This window comes from Pseudopodoces humilis, chromosome 8, assembly GCF_049639895.1.
Source record: "Pseudopodoces humilis isolate 2021_Gansu_Grassland_sample_001 chromosome 8, ASM4963989v1, whole genome shotgun sequence".
In the NCBI taxonomy this organism is placed as follows: Eukaryota; Metazoa; Chordata; class Aves; order Passeriformes; family Paridae; genus Pseudopodoces; species Pseudopodoces humilis.
This window is the reverse complement of record NC_142207.1, coordinates 23,350,490-23,367,491: the sequence shown is the minus strand read 5'-3', so window position 1 is coordinate 23,367,491 and position 17,002 is coordinate 23,350,490. Positions and strand designations below refer to the sequence as shown.

General features: G+C 38.2%; 1 protein-coding gene across 11 annotated transcripts in view; it reads left to right on the top strand.

The window, feature by feature from the left end:
- Positions 1-17,002, top strand: part of LOC148183856 (uncharacterized) — a 71,013-nt gene that overhangs the window by 34,993 nt on the left and 19,018 nt on the right. For 4 of the 11 annotated variants that reach the window (XR_015773105.1, XR_015773102.1, XM_088059022.1 and 1 more), the window contains one exon: positions 309-388. The exons of 5 other annotated variants lie outside the window; for them this stretch is intronic. Coding sequence is in view for 2 of the 6 variants with exons in the window: in XM_088059022.1 (XP_087915148.1) it covers positions 309-388 (80 nt within the window). In the remaining 4 variants the exon portion in view is untranslated. Of the gene's footprint in view, positions 1-308; positions 389-932; positions 1,024-17,002 lie in introns of all 11 variants that reach the window. 2 more of the 11 variants (XR_015773104.1, XR_015773101.1) reach the window with 1 other exon arrangement.

Below are 17,002 nucleotides of genomic sequence, written 5' to 3'. Positions count from 1 at the left end.
CCTGTTGTTCCGCCAATACAGAAACATGGAAAAAGAGACAGGTGCTGTCCCCAGAGAAATTGCCATCCAAGCAGGTGTAATGCAAATGTAAAACAGGTGGCTTACTGAAGCGATTTCATTGAAGTGATAGCTCTGTAGTGAGGAGGTGTGAGGCTCCAGAATCTCAGAAGGTAGAGGTAGAAAAAGAGAGCAAATTACCCCAACCCTTCAGTGTAAAACTTTGAAGTGAATATATCAGCAGCAGATCGTGAATGAATGTTATCTGGTTGGGTCTGTTCTGAACTGTGCCTGCTCTCTCTCCCTCACAGCCACGTGGAAAACCAAATGGGAAAGCTGGCTCTGGGGTCCAGAGGCCTGTTTGGCCAAGCACCAACTTTTGTGGAGCACAGTGAGTCAATCATCAATTTAACTGTGTATGTACTTGCTGAGATAGGTGTGAGAGCTGCTTTTGTCACAAGAAACACTCCCTTGTCTTGTGGCATCCATGGTGACAGCTGCCGGGGGTGAAAAGGGGAGTGTTGTGCTCCCAGCAGCAGGGGTGTGGAGGAGCATTGCTGGAGTTACTCATTACCTGGACTTGGCTCTGCAGCTGAAGGGGGACTGTTTTGCATGACCCAAATTTCCCCAGCTCTTCTTTTTGAGCTGTTCCTTCCCTTGCAGTAGCTTTTGACAGTCAGGATCCTTCTTGCAGTGCCTTGGAGCGCTACATGCAGCAGTCAAAGGATTAGAAAAGACCTATCACTGTTGGATGGAGCAGACTAGGATTCCACAGGCCTTCTGCTTGTCTTGCAGCAGGAGCACAGAGAATCAAGGCTCGTGTGTCTCCTCTGTGTGTAGTAAAACAACATTTCTGGTGACTTGAGATTAAGTACAGAAGAAAAACTGTGAACATCATAAATGGAACTTGAGGGTTTCTGTTTGCTCTTTGCCAGAAGGGGACAGATGCCTTCCTTTCACATGCTGTGTTGGAGAGCAGGCTGCAAGGCCACCCAACAGGAGCTCTGCACCTCAAACCTGAAACAGGTTAGATGCACTGAAATTTCAAAAGGATACATTCTTTTGTCCAATGCATTTTAAAATAAGGGTCAAGCCTACTGCTTAAAACATCTTCCAGCATCTATTTTCCATTCATTTGTATGCCCTATCAAAGTGCTTTATTTCAAAATGGTGTTTGCTTCTTTGTGTTGGTATTTAATGTGAGAAATTAGATATCTATTTTAGGCACAAAGTTATTTTCCTGTGGCTTTATAACTTTAAGTCCCAGTAGCCTGTGATATCCAAAGGATTGTCACTTTGTGAAACAGAAAACACTTCTCATTTTGCACAAGGACAAACCATATTCTCAGTAAGTTTTTGCTCTTCATATTTGTGCTGTAGTTTCATTCTAATCTAAAAGCACACTTGCTTTGAGGATATATAGTTAGTAGTTGTAAAAAGCTGCTAAATGGTATTAAGATATCATTTGCTAAGCTGGCATTTTTAAATAACATTTTTCTGTACTTGTGAATCGTGCTTTTTTGTGCATCTTATGGTCCACAGACTTTGAGGTTTTTCAGGCACTTCCAGATGCTTAAGATCTGAATGGTACTCAAGTAATGAAATAATTATTTCCATGCTTCATGTTGCTCACAGATGCATTAATACCACACTGAAATGTGAGCTTGTCATATTAGCACCACACAGGCTAGCAAGCCTTGAAAATGTCCCTCAGTATCTCACAAAGTTTCTGTAAGAAACAGGGTAGTTTAACTTAATTTGAATTCAACAGTTACTGCTTTGTTTTAATAAATAAAAGTGAAAATTGGACCTTTAAACCAGCTAAAGAGAAGATAATTCTTGTGGATTAAACTTTTTGTGCCATTTATAGCATGAGATAGAGATTTTATCAATCCCATGCTAAAAGGGAGAAGAATGAGCAAGATGTGACTGCACAACAAATATAGTTGCAAAGTAGTAGTGATGATATGCTTGGCCTCTCTAACCTGGCCTCTGGAGCTAAGAGATTGTCCTTGTTTCACGTGGTGTGCCGTTCGTTTCTGGCAGAAGTATGACTATGGCTTAATGGTCAATGTCCTAGGGCTGTAATATTGAGAACAACTTTACATGCATATAAACTCTGTTTATCTAAACTTGATATTGCAGAGGGTATCTTGTACAATAAGGCTGGATCTCTCTGTCATTGACATAACATGCTGATTTTCTATCATCTCAAAGTATATTATTTTACACCATCACTTACTAAAACACTTAGCAATAAGATCTTCTCCTTACAAAGTGCAGAAGACACTTCCATTAATGAGGAGCTCTGAATTTCATGTTGTCAATTTTGATGTTGCTCACCTCCTTTACTGAAGGTTGCTGTTGCCTCAGTGGAGTCGGCAGACAGCAGTACAGCCCCATGCTGCAGGGTATCCACTGCCAAATCCAGCATCTTTACTGGAAGTTGTGTTCTTCAGCAGTTCAAGCAGAGGGCACAACTGAGGCTCAGGCAGTAATTCTGAAACTACTGCACATAGGTGCTGGGACTTACCTGCTTTGCCAGGGCACACAAACCATTTCTGTCCACCAGGAAGGCTCTTGAGTACGGAAGGACTCAATGAGTGGGTTAGGTATGACCTGAGGTGTTCAGCTGAAAATTTCCATTGTCCGTTAGATACTACTTGAAAATTGAGGTTGAAGGAAGGGGGACCAGGGAAGAAACCTGATTATTCATGTAATGTCTAATGGGGAGCACCTAAACAGACTTTGCTCTTTTAATGTGATGTCTCTTTGACAGTTTCCATGTTCTCTTTTACTGGTTGTGAGTTTGAGACATTTAGATTAAAAAGTTCTGACACATCCTGCTTTCATCATTCTCTTTTCTGAGATTATTTTTCTCCCCTCTTCATGTGGGAGATTATGACCAAGTATTCCTGTCAATTGCTGTGGTGTAACATTGTGAGCAAGGAGACTGCAGACTGAGGTGTTCATGGGTTTTTTGGCCATTCTTGCCCAGTAATACCTTTCTGCTGACATTTTAAGAAGTGAAACATTGATTCTTTAGAGCAAATGTGGAGGGGGAGGTGTGTGTGAGGCTGGGCAGGGCTGAGGGAAGGCCTATTTAATCCAAAACTGAGCAGGGCATTTGTGGTGCTCTGAATTTCTAATGATCATTTTATTTGTCAAGCTCTACAATTGCAAGCAGTGAAAGCTGTACAAGTGTTGGTAGCAGAAATAAAGCATTTTGTGTGGCTTTAAAGAGATTATTTTTGTCCCCAAATAGTGCCTCCTACCAAATGTATTAGTTCTTTTCACTGCATAAATATAATTAGTTCAGTCTGTTAACCAGCTTATTTCATCTAATACTTTCTTCTTCACTTGCTGACAATACAGTTACAAAAAAAATTACAAACCAACTGAAAACAATGCAAATAGATTTGTTTGCTGTTTCTTCTACAGTGGCAGGTTGCCAGAGATGACATGCTTTGCTAAATGTCACTAACTATTATGTATTTAGGACTTAATTATGCCTTTAAGGCACTGGCCCTTTCAGGGAAGAGTGGATAAAATTGCTTCCTTGAGAGCTTTCAGCCACACTCTGCCTGAGAAAACATGACTGCTGGTCGTGTGGTGGGAAATGAAAAGGCAAGAATAGTTGATCATCTATTCAAGATGATGGAGCATATGTTCTTGCCCACACCTCTTGGCTCTGCTGATGGATGAGTTATCTCACTGCTTTGGGCATTAAATAAAACTTGATTAAAGCTATGTCTGCACCTGTAGCCTCAAATGCTCCTGTTATCAAGAGCTTATAATGGGGAAGAAACTCTCAGGCTATGAAGTCTAAGACCCTAAATACTCCTAGATTTTCCCACAGTAAAACATAAGGTGAATGGTTAATTAGAAAATAAAAAGGCTCCTTTAGCAGGCTTTTATCCAGCTAACACTGAACCAGGAGGGCTGAGGGGGTAAGAGTCTAGACTGGGACCTTTGATCTCTAAAGAGACTGTTGACCCAGGACACACAATTGCTGCCAATTTATAGTTCTTGAAAATATTGTATTTCATAGCATATTTATAAACCTCAGAATATATTCAGAGGCAACTCGTGGGAACACAGCTAAATCAGGATTATACTGCACTGTGGAAGTATGTAGGATGTAGCTGTTGAATAATTTAATGCTTCTTTGCTCTATCAACTTTTTAGTCAATCCATTTTCCTTAGCATTTAGTCAACTCTCGAAGGTTTCCTTTCAAAATTCAAACTATTACAAACCCTTGCAGATGTGAATCTAAGTGCTATCAGTAGTACTGGATTTCCCAAGAGCTGTCTCTCATGTCAGGTAATTCCATTTAGTGTTTTAAATCTTTAGTCAGTAACTCATTGAGAAAAATAGTGTTTCGGGTTTTTTTGAGTAGTTATGCCTGCTCTTCTTACAGTCATAAAAATTAGAGGTGATTGCAGCAAATTCTTTAATTATCTTTTGCTGTATGTGTACTCAAACACACCTGGGCTTAGAAGAAGGCAACATAGGCTCTAGTCTCAAACAGTGTCTTGCAAACCAAAAATATCAGAGCCCGAGTTCTAGTAAGTAAAACAGAAAGAGCTGCGCTTCACATGGATTGCTTGATTTTACACTTGACTTCAACAGAGAAAACATCCTAGAACCATTATATACTCCTTGTTGTAATATAAATAAAACACAAATGCACTCTGACATACTGTCATCAGTGATATTTATATAAAGCACTGGGTTTACAATGGTACATAATTTATTATTGAAATTATATTTAATTGCACTGAAATATTACTCACTGCATGCATCTTCCCATTCTATTATAAATGCATCTTAGTATGCTCCTGCTTGTAGCTGAAATAATGAATGACTTCATGACTTGAGTTATTTGTGGGATACTGGAAATAGGTTTTCTGTCACTACAGAGACATTTTATGAACTTGTTATGGTGTGGGCATTCATTGCTTCCTCTCTTCTGGCAGAATAAGTCTTTGGACAGTAGTATCTAGTACTTAAATATTTTGGAGGAGCTAATGTTAAGAATATTGAGATAACATCAAATTATAGTTTTGCACAAGATTTTAGTTTCACTGACATGTATATAATAATATTCACTAAATACCTTCAAATCTTTACTATCACAGCTTTGTTCTTGTAATTTCTTTGCTCTCAGTGCTTTTAAAACAGACTTTTTGCTCTCCATCATAAAATTTATCAGTATTAAAATGATAATCAGTATTAATAATGTGAAAACAATGCATCTGGCATGATTGTTGTCATGAAAAGTATTGAAATGGTGCCATTTTTTACAGAAAGTATTTTCCCACTACTTAGGTGAAATACAAGATAATACTGATGCTATAAGATTTTCAATTTTTAAATAGTAGATTTGCTATGTAGTAGTTTTACAGACTATTAGATGCTACATGCCATTTTAACAAGCTAATATTCCTCTTCTTGAAATGCTTTTAAGGCTACAATGTGAAATGCACAAGACAACAAATTTCAGAGTTCGACAGAGTTTCGAAACCCAAACTTGGCATGTTAGTATATGACATGAACATTCCTTTCTTTCCATTTTCTAGTTCTTTCTTTTCCTCTTTTTATTTCTGCCTTATTCAACACTTTCTGTGAAAGGTATTTTTTCTCCATCTTTCAGTGTGTGGTCACATGTATTATTAACTACTTGCTATTCTAGCCCTGCCATAAAAAACCCCAGGCATGTTAATGTATGCCTAGACTTCTGTATGGCACTGTCATCAATTGTGGTATTGTGACAAGTATTAATGAACTCATCCTTAAATTGGATCTATTATGGGAGACTGTGTATGAGAGAGAAAAATGTCTGTCATTAGCTGTAGATACACTTTAGACATGAGGCTATGAGATGTAAGGCTAGTACTGTAAACTTGTCTGACACTGAGAACTCAGTGAATTTTACTTTTTAGGTATTTGATGGGTTAGGAAACTTTTTTAAATCATGAGGTGAGTGCATGGGTACTTGTCACTTCTGCAAATCACTCTGTATGTATTGGTAATTTGATGTCTGTAGGTGTAGTTGATGCAGAGAAAACATGAAGGGCTGTTAAAGATTAAAGGATTGTCAGAGGAAGTTAGAGGCGGTTCAGTGCTCAGGGATGTGTTCGTGGTGGGTTAATGTAAGGCCTGGAAAACAAGCTGGGTCCAAATAAACCTTTTTACAGAGGCAGTGCTGTCAGTGTGGTGCTGACAGCAGCTCAGGTGTGTGCACAAGCACAGCTTTGGAGCTATAGCCTGCCTCTGACAGGGGTGCAGGGCAGGCAGAGGCAATTTGGATTAAGATGGTAACAATGGTCAAAGCAGTGTTATCCTGTTCTTACACTGTACTAGCTAGCTGATGACTCTTTAAAAATGTGCTAGACTTGCATACTCTTGGGCAGAACTTGTGGAGTTGGAAACTTTTAAGAAATTTTAGATGTGAAGGAATCAGATCTAGGAAGGAGTCCAAGGCTTGCAGTGCAGACCTGTGCAGTTTGAGCTAATGCAGTAACTCTGTGAGAACAGGGCACTGAAGAAAGATGAAATGTGCTTTTGTCTTCGTGAGAAAGGAGTAATGAGAGGGCAAGGTCCCTGGTTTAGTTTACAGTTGTGTAGCAGTGCAGTAGAATTCAGTAGAATTCTGCTTCTGCCACTCTATCACCCTCAATTACTAGTATCTGTTCCTCCAGCTCCTAGTTCCTACCTGTGCCCTTTGCCAACACATCTGTATTTCCCCATAGTGCCTGCTGTTCTCTATAGAGTCGTTTCTTTGCCAAATGGTCCTGGCATCTTGCCTCAATCATAATTTCTTGTAGGTTTTTGTTCCTATGCTTGACTAATTTTCTTCTCTGCCCCTCTTTTTCTGTTTCTGCAGTTTTCAGGTGTCAAGAAAAGAGGAGAAATACCTTGTCTCTTCTCCATTACTCCTTACTGGTTTTTGAGCACAAATTCCAGAAGGAAAAATAATTTGGCTCAGCAGACAGCAATAAGGGTAACAAAATTTTACATTTTGGATGGTCAGGCAGGTAAATGGTATTGCATGTACAAATAGCTTCATTCCAGAGTAGTAGACCCCACCCTTTGATCTATAAATCTATAGATCACCCTTTGATCTATAAAAAAAATCTATTTCTAGTCTGAAATATGTCTGTAGTTAATAATCCTGTTTCTCTTACCATTTCTCTTTGGCCATTTAAAGAATGTTTAGGACTATATTTAGGTCCTGAATGCTTTAGGAATCTGAATGCACAAACTAAATCATGATTTCATACTCAGACTACTTTTTTTAAAACAATTGCTATGATGAGGTGACTGATTTGTGCTATGGATGCTCTAGATGAAATCTAGGGCTAAATAGAATGCATTTCAGTGTTAATTAAAATCTTGCACTAGAGCCAGTAACAGACTCTGAGTGTTCTCACTGGGTGAGTCAGTTCCCTCCCCTTTCTCTCACATCAGAAGACCTGATCTTCTAATCTCTGATCCTGTAATTTGTACCATTAATTATTAGTAATGGCAGTGCACACATTTCAATGAAAAATGAGTTCTTTACTGAAGTGGTGTACATTTAAATTTCTTCTGGTTGGTGTTTGTCAGTTTAGGGTTTCTTACTTTTTTTGAGGACTTTTTCCTCTAATTCTGAAGAGAAGTGGTAGAGATGGTCATTTAAGTTCCTGTTTTTGATGATTGTACATTTGTTGCCATGACATAAATCTTATTATTAACATATAGCTTACAGAAACATTCACTAACATAATATGCAACATCCTGGAATAGTGTTTTTACTGAAGTTGTCAAATGTGACAAAAATTTTGGCTTATAAACAGACAAAAAACAGCTTCAGAGTCACCATCAGGTGCAGTTTTACAGAGTAAATTGTCTCAATTTGTGCTAGCTGTAAAGCTTAGTTTTCAGTTGGAATACAGAGAGAAACTTGGCATGTTTTGTCAGCTAGTGGAAAATAGAAGCTATTATCTTTTGTTACAAGCAGTGGTGGTGACAAGACCTGGTATTGAAGAGCAGCTCCAGAAAAATGATTGAGTACATACAATGCCTTCAACAGGTAAATTCTATCTAGAACAGAACTGTATCCTAATTTATAATCGGGAGGCGTGGAGAGTCCACCAAAGTTAACATACTACTTGACTTTTTTTATCATAAAGCGAAAACCGTAAGTCCTGCTGGCTAATTAGAACCGTGATTAATTCATTGGTGATAAAGTGTGAGTTCTGCTACCTTTCCTGGTTCAGCTTTGCAGAATTAAACTTTCTTCTACCACACATATTTGGACAAAATAGGTTGGTAGGGTCCCACTTTCTGAATTCATTGTGCTTGGTTAGCAGAGATTATCAGCAGTTCTTCTCCCTTGAAGGCTGAGAGATAGTCTGATATTTTAACTGGAGACTGACACATTTTTGCTGAACAGAAAAATTGCCATTTTCACAGGAAGGGGACAGGATTGAAGTATTTATTCTGAATACTTGGCCATTACTAAAGAAGTTTGAAAGAGCCATAAGTATTTTTAATACTCATAAACAAGTACAGTGTTAGCAAAACCAGAACAGTTATAACTGCAAATAAGGCAAAAGATCTGAAGTTTTACTCTAGTGTAATCGCTTCCAAGTTAGTAACAAGCCTGTAGAAGGTGTTGGAAGGGAGGGGTCAGAGCCAAGAGGAAATTTTGCTATGAGGGAACTGTACAAAAGAAAGAGTAGAAGAGGAGGGGGGCACCTGATTTTTCTAATTTTTCTTAAAAATCCTGTTGTGCTAAGTGTTTTTCCTTTGTCTTCTTGAAACAGAATTTTATGCTGTAATGTATTAAGCTGGCTTTTAATTTTAAGTCTCTTCTATCATGTAACAAGTATAAAGATTTGCATTCTGAAGGAAGCGATTTGATTTTAGTGAAACAGTATTTTGACCTGAAAAAAGCTATTCCGGAAACTTGTGGGATAGGAAATGGTAACCCCATGTGGTAATGATACTTGGAGCTGTGCTTGACTGAGACAAAAATAGGTTTGGCGGCTGGTGTATTCCTCCAGCAAGACTGCACTTTAATCAGGATGAAGAGGATTGTGCAGCCAGGAAGCAGGATGATGTGGTGTGAATTTTACCTAATGAATTCACTTCTGTTATCCTGAGCAGAGGCTGTTCTGCTTACTGAAGGCACTCAGGAAGGATTGAAGCAGGAGGAGGGAGATTTTTTCCCTTGGCAAACACAGTTCAGAACTCGGGCTGTCCCAGATACTTGTTAGTTCAAGGGTAAAATCTATCACTATCACTATGTTCCTGTCAATCCAACCACACTCTGGCTTTTCCTCTCCCTTCTTCTGTGTAGCTTCCTGCTATCTATCTCGTACTCTGGGTAACAATAACCCTTTACTCTGTCGTTTTTGTGCCCCCATGTGTCCCTTCCCCACCAGTGCTCTCCTGAACAACATTTCTAAGACCTGGACACTCCTTCATATCCATACTGTTTCACATCTGTTCCTAAAACATCGTCCTGTTGGTCCCCAATGCCTGCAAAGTCATTCTTGATTTACCTGTTGTCTGTTTTGCTGCTACAACTACTTCCTGAGCTTGTTGTGCTGCCAGTGCTCCCAGTTGCTGCTCACTTGCCTTTCTCTGGCTCCTTCTCAGTATCACAGCAGTCAAACTAATTGTCTTCCTACCTTTCATTGCACGTTCATTAATGACTCTTTGCCTCCTGCCCTGATTGTCCTATGGCTTGAGAAGCAACAGTACTGCAAGAACTAAAGAACGTGCAGAGTGCTTGTGGACAAAGCCAAAGGAAACCCACAACTGTGAGGAATGAGAGAGGATTAAAGACCCTCACCATGAGGGCATTGGGCAGGAGCTGGTTTGGAAGTCTCAGTATTAAGGACCAAGAAAGAGGATGGAGCAGGATATACTTCAATGACTGGCTGATGCTGTCCTGCTGAAAAGGCATAGTCACACTGTCAAAGCCTCCCCCACCCCTCTTGCACTGGCAACAGCTTTTTCCCCACTCTATGCATTGACTTGGGTCAGTTTGCTGATCCAGCTGCCAAAGAAGGTGTGGGGAAGCAATAGAAACCACCATTAAAGCATCTCTTTAGAAAGGTGCATTCAGTTTTCTGAGCAACACAGAGAAAGAAGAGTACTTGGAGAAGAGAGTCTGTGTAGGAGGGTTTGCTGATGTTTTACTCAGTCTTAAACTTCTAGAAATAGAACATGGGGGGAAAATATATCGAAGTAATTGGGAAAGGGGTAAAATACCACATCCTTCCTCCTCCCCAAAATAATTAGGAGGAAAAGGGAATGGTTGTATTGACTGAGAAACTAAATATATCTGATAAGTCAAAATATCCAAAACAGTTGTCAACTTGAATTTTGCACATGACTTCAATCTAAGCAGGAAATTATTTTACTGCTGATTTAACTGCACTTTCTTCTTTACCGCCTCTTCCCTCATTTTATCCATCTGTTGTACCCTTTCATTCCTGAAGATATCTTTTTTTGTAAGAGTGGTGATCTCTCAAAATGCTGAAGATAAGAGGACCTTGATCTCTGCCTGAGGCCTCTACCTGTCTGTAGCGACATTTCCAGTGAGTCAGAGTCTATCCAGACAAGGATATATCTGCAACCAGAGCCCCATTTGTGACGGATAAAAAAATAAACCATGCTTGCCAAGGACCAGCTTTCAGCTGAGAGAAGCCCACTTCCAAATGAAAGCATTTATTTAGGCATATGAGTGTTAGTTAAATTAACAGATGTGGCTGCCTTGAAGTAATAGGGCTTGATATAGTGGAGAAAGGAAATTTAACAGAAAATATCCTCAGGAAATTCAGTCTTTTAATTACATTTTTACATATAAATACATAGACAAGTTAAGACTTCATTAGAAATTTTACAGTATTTCAATCAGCAATCGTGATGTTTTAGGATAACTAGCAAATTGATAACCAGCAGTTATTTAGCAAGTAAAAAGGTTTGTAAGTAATAGCACATTCTGAAAAAGGTGATATAAACGTGTTGGAGAAAATTTTAGCTACTGGTTAGGTCTGAGGCAAGGCTCTCTTCTTAACTCTGAACTTCATTTCAAGTCCAGATCCAGTTCATGTCTTTTGTAATATTAGCGTTATATAACAATCAAGCTCACTCTATTTCTTATTTCAGCTCTATTTGTTTCATATCCTCATTTTCCCATACTCGTAACTTTCAGTCTTTGTTTTCTTCCACTCTGACAATTTTAAGAGATCCTTGAAGACCATGACCAAATTTTAGTAGCAAATCTATTTGTTATGTCTGAGTAGCTCCTTAATTACTAGTAAATTGTTTGATGTTTTATCTTAATTGATACTTGAACTGTACTGTCAGCTGAGTGTGTTTTTGTAACCCAGCCAGCTTCCATGTAGAAAATCGGCTCTGACAAAGCTGAGGCCCTTTACACCTTGCATATTTCTGGGGGTTAGCAGACTTTTTAGCTGCCAACAAGTTGAATCTCGGAGTGATTATTTATCTTTCAGATGCCACAGATTGTCCTTCTTTGGTATGTGCTCACAGCATTTGTCGGTGCTCTGGGCAGATTTGGCCTCAGTGTGTCTTAATTCCTTTTCTCTCGTGTGCATTTGTTTCCTCATTAATGTTTGGTGGTTTCTGTGAGTTCTAATTATCCTGGAAAAGAGGCTGCTCGCATAGTGGTGGTGGGGTTTTGCCCAGCTGACTGAGCTGCTGCCAGGCACAGCCAAACCATCACTGTTCTGGAGGGCTTTTCCCTGTGCTGAATGAAGCACTGTGTACAACACAACCCTTCTTCCTCTGGCTGAGTACAGTAAAATAGAAAAATTATTCATTGTAAATCATCACAATTAAATCTTTGTGTGTCAAGTCTCTCTCAATATCATTTGAGAACTTTAAAATACATTTTAATAAACATCATTTCCATAGTAATTTTATAGAGGAAATTCTTACTAAATTATGCCTGACTTGTATATTCAGCTTGCAACTTCTGTGTTTTGAATTTCTGAATGGACTAGTGATAGAGAATTAGTCTTGCTGGCAGCAGATAGATAGGAGAGCTCAGGATGTGCTTCTTGGTGTTACCCTGACAGGTCTATATAAAGGTCTATATACCTGTCTATATAAAGCAACAAACCATGAGAAAGAAGGAAAAAAAGAGTTGGATATTTTTTTTAAAAAAGTCAATTAAAAGAATAGAACCATGATAATTTTTTTTTTCCAAGTAAAAGTCAGAGTCAAGTAGAGTTATGAGTCTGCTCAGCATGCATTTGTTTCCCCCAGTCCTCCCTTGCATTCTTTACTCAGTAACATCTGTGGTATGTTCTATAACATCCCCATACAGCAGTATTTTAATGCTACTTGTCATCTTCTTGAAAAGAAGAAGAAATATGATCAGGAGACAAATGAGAAGCTAAACAACTGCCTTCTAAAGTGATTTTAATACAGTGAGGAATAGAGTGCAGAGGTATTTTAATAGAACTGAAAAGATTTATTGCTACTTTGTCTTAAGTATTAAGCTACAGCACTTGCAAAGTGAGGGGTCCTTTGTTTTGGAATCAGGAGTTGGTGTTTCTGAGATGGCCTTGTAAAAGCAGTTGCAAATAGAATCTTTCATTCTAAAAAATTAAAATCTGCTGTGTCATATACTTGTTTTCTTATCCTATCGAGCAAATGAGACTAACAATATCTATGAGACTGCTCATGATGCAAGTTACATCTTCAGCAGAAATGCCAGTGATAGGTTCTGGTCCTAAGAAGAAAATTAAACTTTGAAGAAAAAACACATGATCTGATTTACGTTTTTTTTATCTTTAATTGTCAGTCCTAAATATAACTGTTAAGAAGTTATATAATAAAAATTACTTCCTCACAATGCAAAGGATTGAGACATTTGCTCTTTACGACAAAATTATGTCACCTAAAAATGCTTGGGTTTGTTTTTTTCCTAGCAGAGCCTTAAATAATATTTCTAGAAGAAAACTAGAAAGAATGCTAAACCTATTAGTTAATGGTTATCCACTGTGTAAACACAAATATGCCATAGGGGAGAGCACAGGTAGTAGGCAAGCTATCTATTTTAGAAAGTACATATCTTTTCACTGGGAAGTAGGAGCACCTGGCTTTTCTGTTTTACACATAGATTTGGTGCAGTAAATTGTAATTCTGTTGTGACTACCTGATGTCTGAACTAGGAAAATAAGTATTCATCTTGTCTTAATGCATTGAAGGAAGAGATTTAAATTTTACATTACTCTCTTTCCATTTTTAGCATCAAGTTTCACTGACATATTATTTTCTTTCTGCCTTTTGAAGAGCTTACTGCAACTTCAGAAAATCTCAAGACATCAGAAAAATACTTTTTTTGTGATCCTGTGATCCCTTTTGTTTATTTATAAAAGCTTACTTAATGGAATTCATTCTTTCCAACTTGCACACTTATTTAAAAGTCGAACTCCAGTTGCCAAGCAAAATAAACACAGCGGGGTAAGCTGCTGTGGAAGAACAAGACATCAATATGTAATTTTGTTGAACTGACAAAGTGAAATCATAATATTAAGCTAATAATAGTGTCATAGACAATCATACCATTATTTAAATATTGTAATAGATCTATAGACATACAAGAGAAATTCCTCTGGTTTTGCCACAGAGATGCATGTTTTCTTCTTCAATTAAAGATGTTAGTGATTTGTAAATAAGCAGCTTGTATTAAAGGAGGTAAGGCAACTGGATTTGTGCTAATTATTTTGTAATACCTATATCTTGTAATACCCTTGGCTGCCTGGTGCAAGGGAAGTCTTGAATGTCTTGCTTGAGAAGTGGCTACTGCAGAAATCCCTGCCAGGTTTTGTACCTGCACAAATGCTTTTCATATAGCACTGTGCCTGTAGGGGCACATTAGGATTTTATACTGATTTTAAAAGGACTTTTTTTAGTAAAATTTCCATAGAGAGGGAAATACTTTGGAGATACAAAGCTCTGCTGATCATTGCTCTGTAAGGAACCAACATAAACATGCAAGCAGCAGAAAGCTAAATATCAGGTTCAGTTGTTCCAGCCTGTGTTGGATTAACAAGACATTGAGAAAAAATAAGCAGAAATTGAAGCCTTGACTATTTTGGGAATTTTGAAGAGTACAACTTAGGTTTTTTTTTTGTTTTCAGGAGTTTTTCAACTGTCTATCTGGAGACGCTGTGTTCAGGGTTTATAACATGGGATTTACATTTTTAGGAGATAGCCAGCTTTATTTTTTACAGCTACATCCATGGGTAAAATAGCACACTACCTCTTCCTGTGAATCTGTGTGAAAGGATTTTTGTCATCCTAAGCTCTGGCACTGTCAATTGTCAGGGTTCAAACTCTACAGAGTCTTTGAGATGATGAGCAGTGTTTTGCATAATTGAGCTCCTTCCTGTGCACCAAATGTAATCACTAAGTGAAAATTCACTCTTTGCTCTGAAATAACTATATAGGTGTCTTCTCTGAAGTGAGTGCATAGTCTTGGACTGCCTGCCAGAAATGGTGAGCCCAATACTACAACACTATTGAAAGGGTTTTCATTAATTGCAGTGACTTTATATACCAGAGAGCTCTAGAACTGAGGCTGCTCTGTTTGCTACCCTTACCACCACAGACAGCTAGGGCATCTGGTAAGCTGATGCAGTGAAAGCCAATTCATCCCAAGATTAGACTTTATAGAATAAATATATTATTTGAGGACTTTGCACAACTGTGAAAATACATTTTCTCATTAACAAATTAATTCAGGATTTTAAGGCACTAGGATGTCTGTTGTCATGAAAATACACAGCATTGCTCTCCATGCAATGCTCAGGAAGAACAAGCTTTTGGTCTCTTATTTCCTTTTTTGCTTAGCTGGTTGAGGAGCTTGTACAGTACCATATCTGTGATGTTTCTGTTCTGGCAGCAGAATTGACAGAGCATGGTGTCTCCTGTGAGTCAAGATCTCATGTCCTCACACATTGTCTGTTTGGGATTAACAGAGCCTTAAGCAGTGCCAAATTCTGTCACTGTAGCCCAGATAAAACTTGGCAGTTCTGGGGACTTTAACATGTGAGATGGAAATTCTTGGGTTAAAAGTATAACCAGAAACTAATACTTGAGAGGTTGTGCAGGTGGTTCTCCTAATCAAAGCACTAATGCCTTTCATATTATGCAAATCCCATTGTATTACATGTGTATAAACTGTACAAATATTGTAATTCCCTAAGTAATGGAAATAATGTGATTTAGGAGGGAAAGGTCTTTCTTAAAGTGATAAGGCACTGTGTATAGAGCTGAGATGAGAATAAATGAGCATATTACAAGTCTCAAATTATTCTTCATTGTCAACATTAAGCTGTATGCTACCCTAGAACCTAATGTTTAATGATTTTTTTAATTACTGTCATGTAAAGCTGCATTCTTCTGCCTTTCTGCTGTGTCTTAGTCATGTGCTGCTCAATGAGATCTGCTGCTGCCATGTGCTCTCTGCAAAGCCTTCACAAAATAATATATTTGAATATATATGAGCATGAGTTTCTCCTGCAGCTACTGTGTCTTAGCACATGGCAAAGAGTTGACAGCCCAAAGTTCTTGACTGAAAAACCTTTCCATTCTCTCCCTGACCAGTCCTTCCATGAATGCTTTGCAGAGTTCAGACCTTGGCAAACCGCAGCACCATTAAATACTGGGTTACACAGCTGAAAGGGTAGAGCAGCTGCTTCCAGTCACCAAATATGAAATGCAGATTTTAAGGTGGATATGTGTGCAGGCATGTTTTATTTAAAACTGTAGAAAGAGGGTGGGACTTGATTTGGTTTGTTTTGTTGGGGGCTGGTTTTTTTCCCAGCTCAATAGAGAAATCCGAAGTCCTACTCCAGTCAAAACTCTGCTCTCGGATATTTTTGTCAAATGAATTGACTGTTGCCAGAACTGTATTACCTCATGGGCCACATACCAGTGAACCTCACCTGTCTGGTGTTGATTTGGTTTTCCCTTCAGACAGCTTAGTATTATAGATGTAGATACAGGGATGCTAGAAATAGTTAAAATTTTACTATTGAATTATATGACATTTTTAGTAGAGATGGAAAACTTGGTTCCTTGGACTAAATTTCTCTTCTCTTTTGTAGAACTTCACAACAAATAATCTTCACTAATGCATGCAGGGTGAAGCAGAGCACAAACACTTTTCTGAGGTCTTTTTGATAGAGATGGAAAAGTTATTTTAGAATGAGCACAGTTTATGTACTGTTTTGGCATGTCTGGAAGAAGGCCGTGCTGTGTAGGAAGTAGCTAATGCTTTTATCTAATTTCTTGCTTTAAAATAATGAATTGTGTCCAAGGTAAAATCACCAATTATAATAAATTTAAACAAACCTCTAAAGAATTATCTTGCTTTAGAAGTTTTATTGTCTTCAAATTGCTTCTCAGTCTCTAAAGGGGTCTGAACACTTTCAAGCTAGTCACCATCAATAGTGTTGAAAACTTCTTAACATATTTTCACCTGCTTTTGCAACCTTTGTCTTTTGTATCCATTTATAACAAAAATGGATTTACTTTGAGCAGTTTTCAATAAACTAAAGGCTGAAATTCCTCTTTTTTTGTTCTGCTGGCCAGAGGAATTGTGTGACAATTCAGTTTACTGGTGAAGCGTAGAATAACTTTGCTCTCAAAATTGCCAAAGACTTCTTTTTTTGACTTCTCTCTCTGGTTGGTTTGGTTGCTTTGGCTTTATTTTTCTTACTCCTTGACATCTTCATAGCTAATTGCTCAGTGTGAGTAAAATTAAATAAGTCAGGTTTCAGTCTCTGACAGGAAAAGAAACTATTGGGTAAAACCACCAAGAATTTTGGGAGAGAGCTATGTACAATATAAATTCAGGCAGCAGTAAATTGACTTTGTGGATTGTAAACAAAATGCCTTTTCTGTTTAACTGCAAGTGTCACCTCATTCTGTGCAGTATGGGAACTGATTTCTGTGGAGATG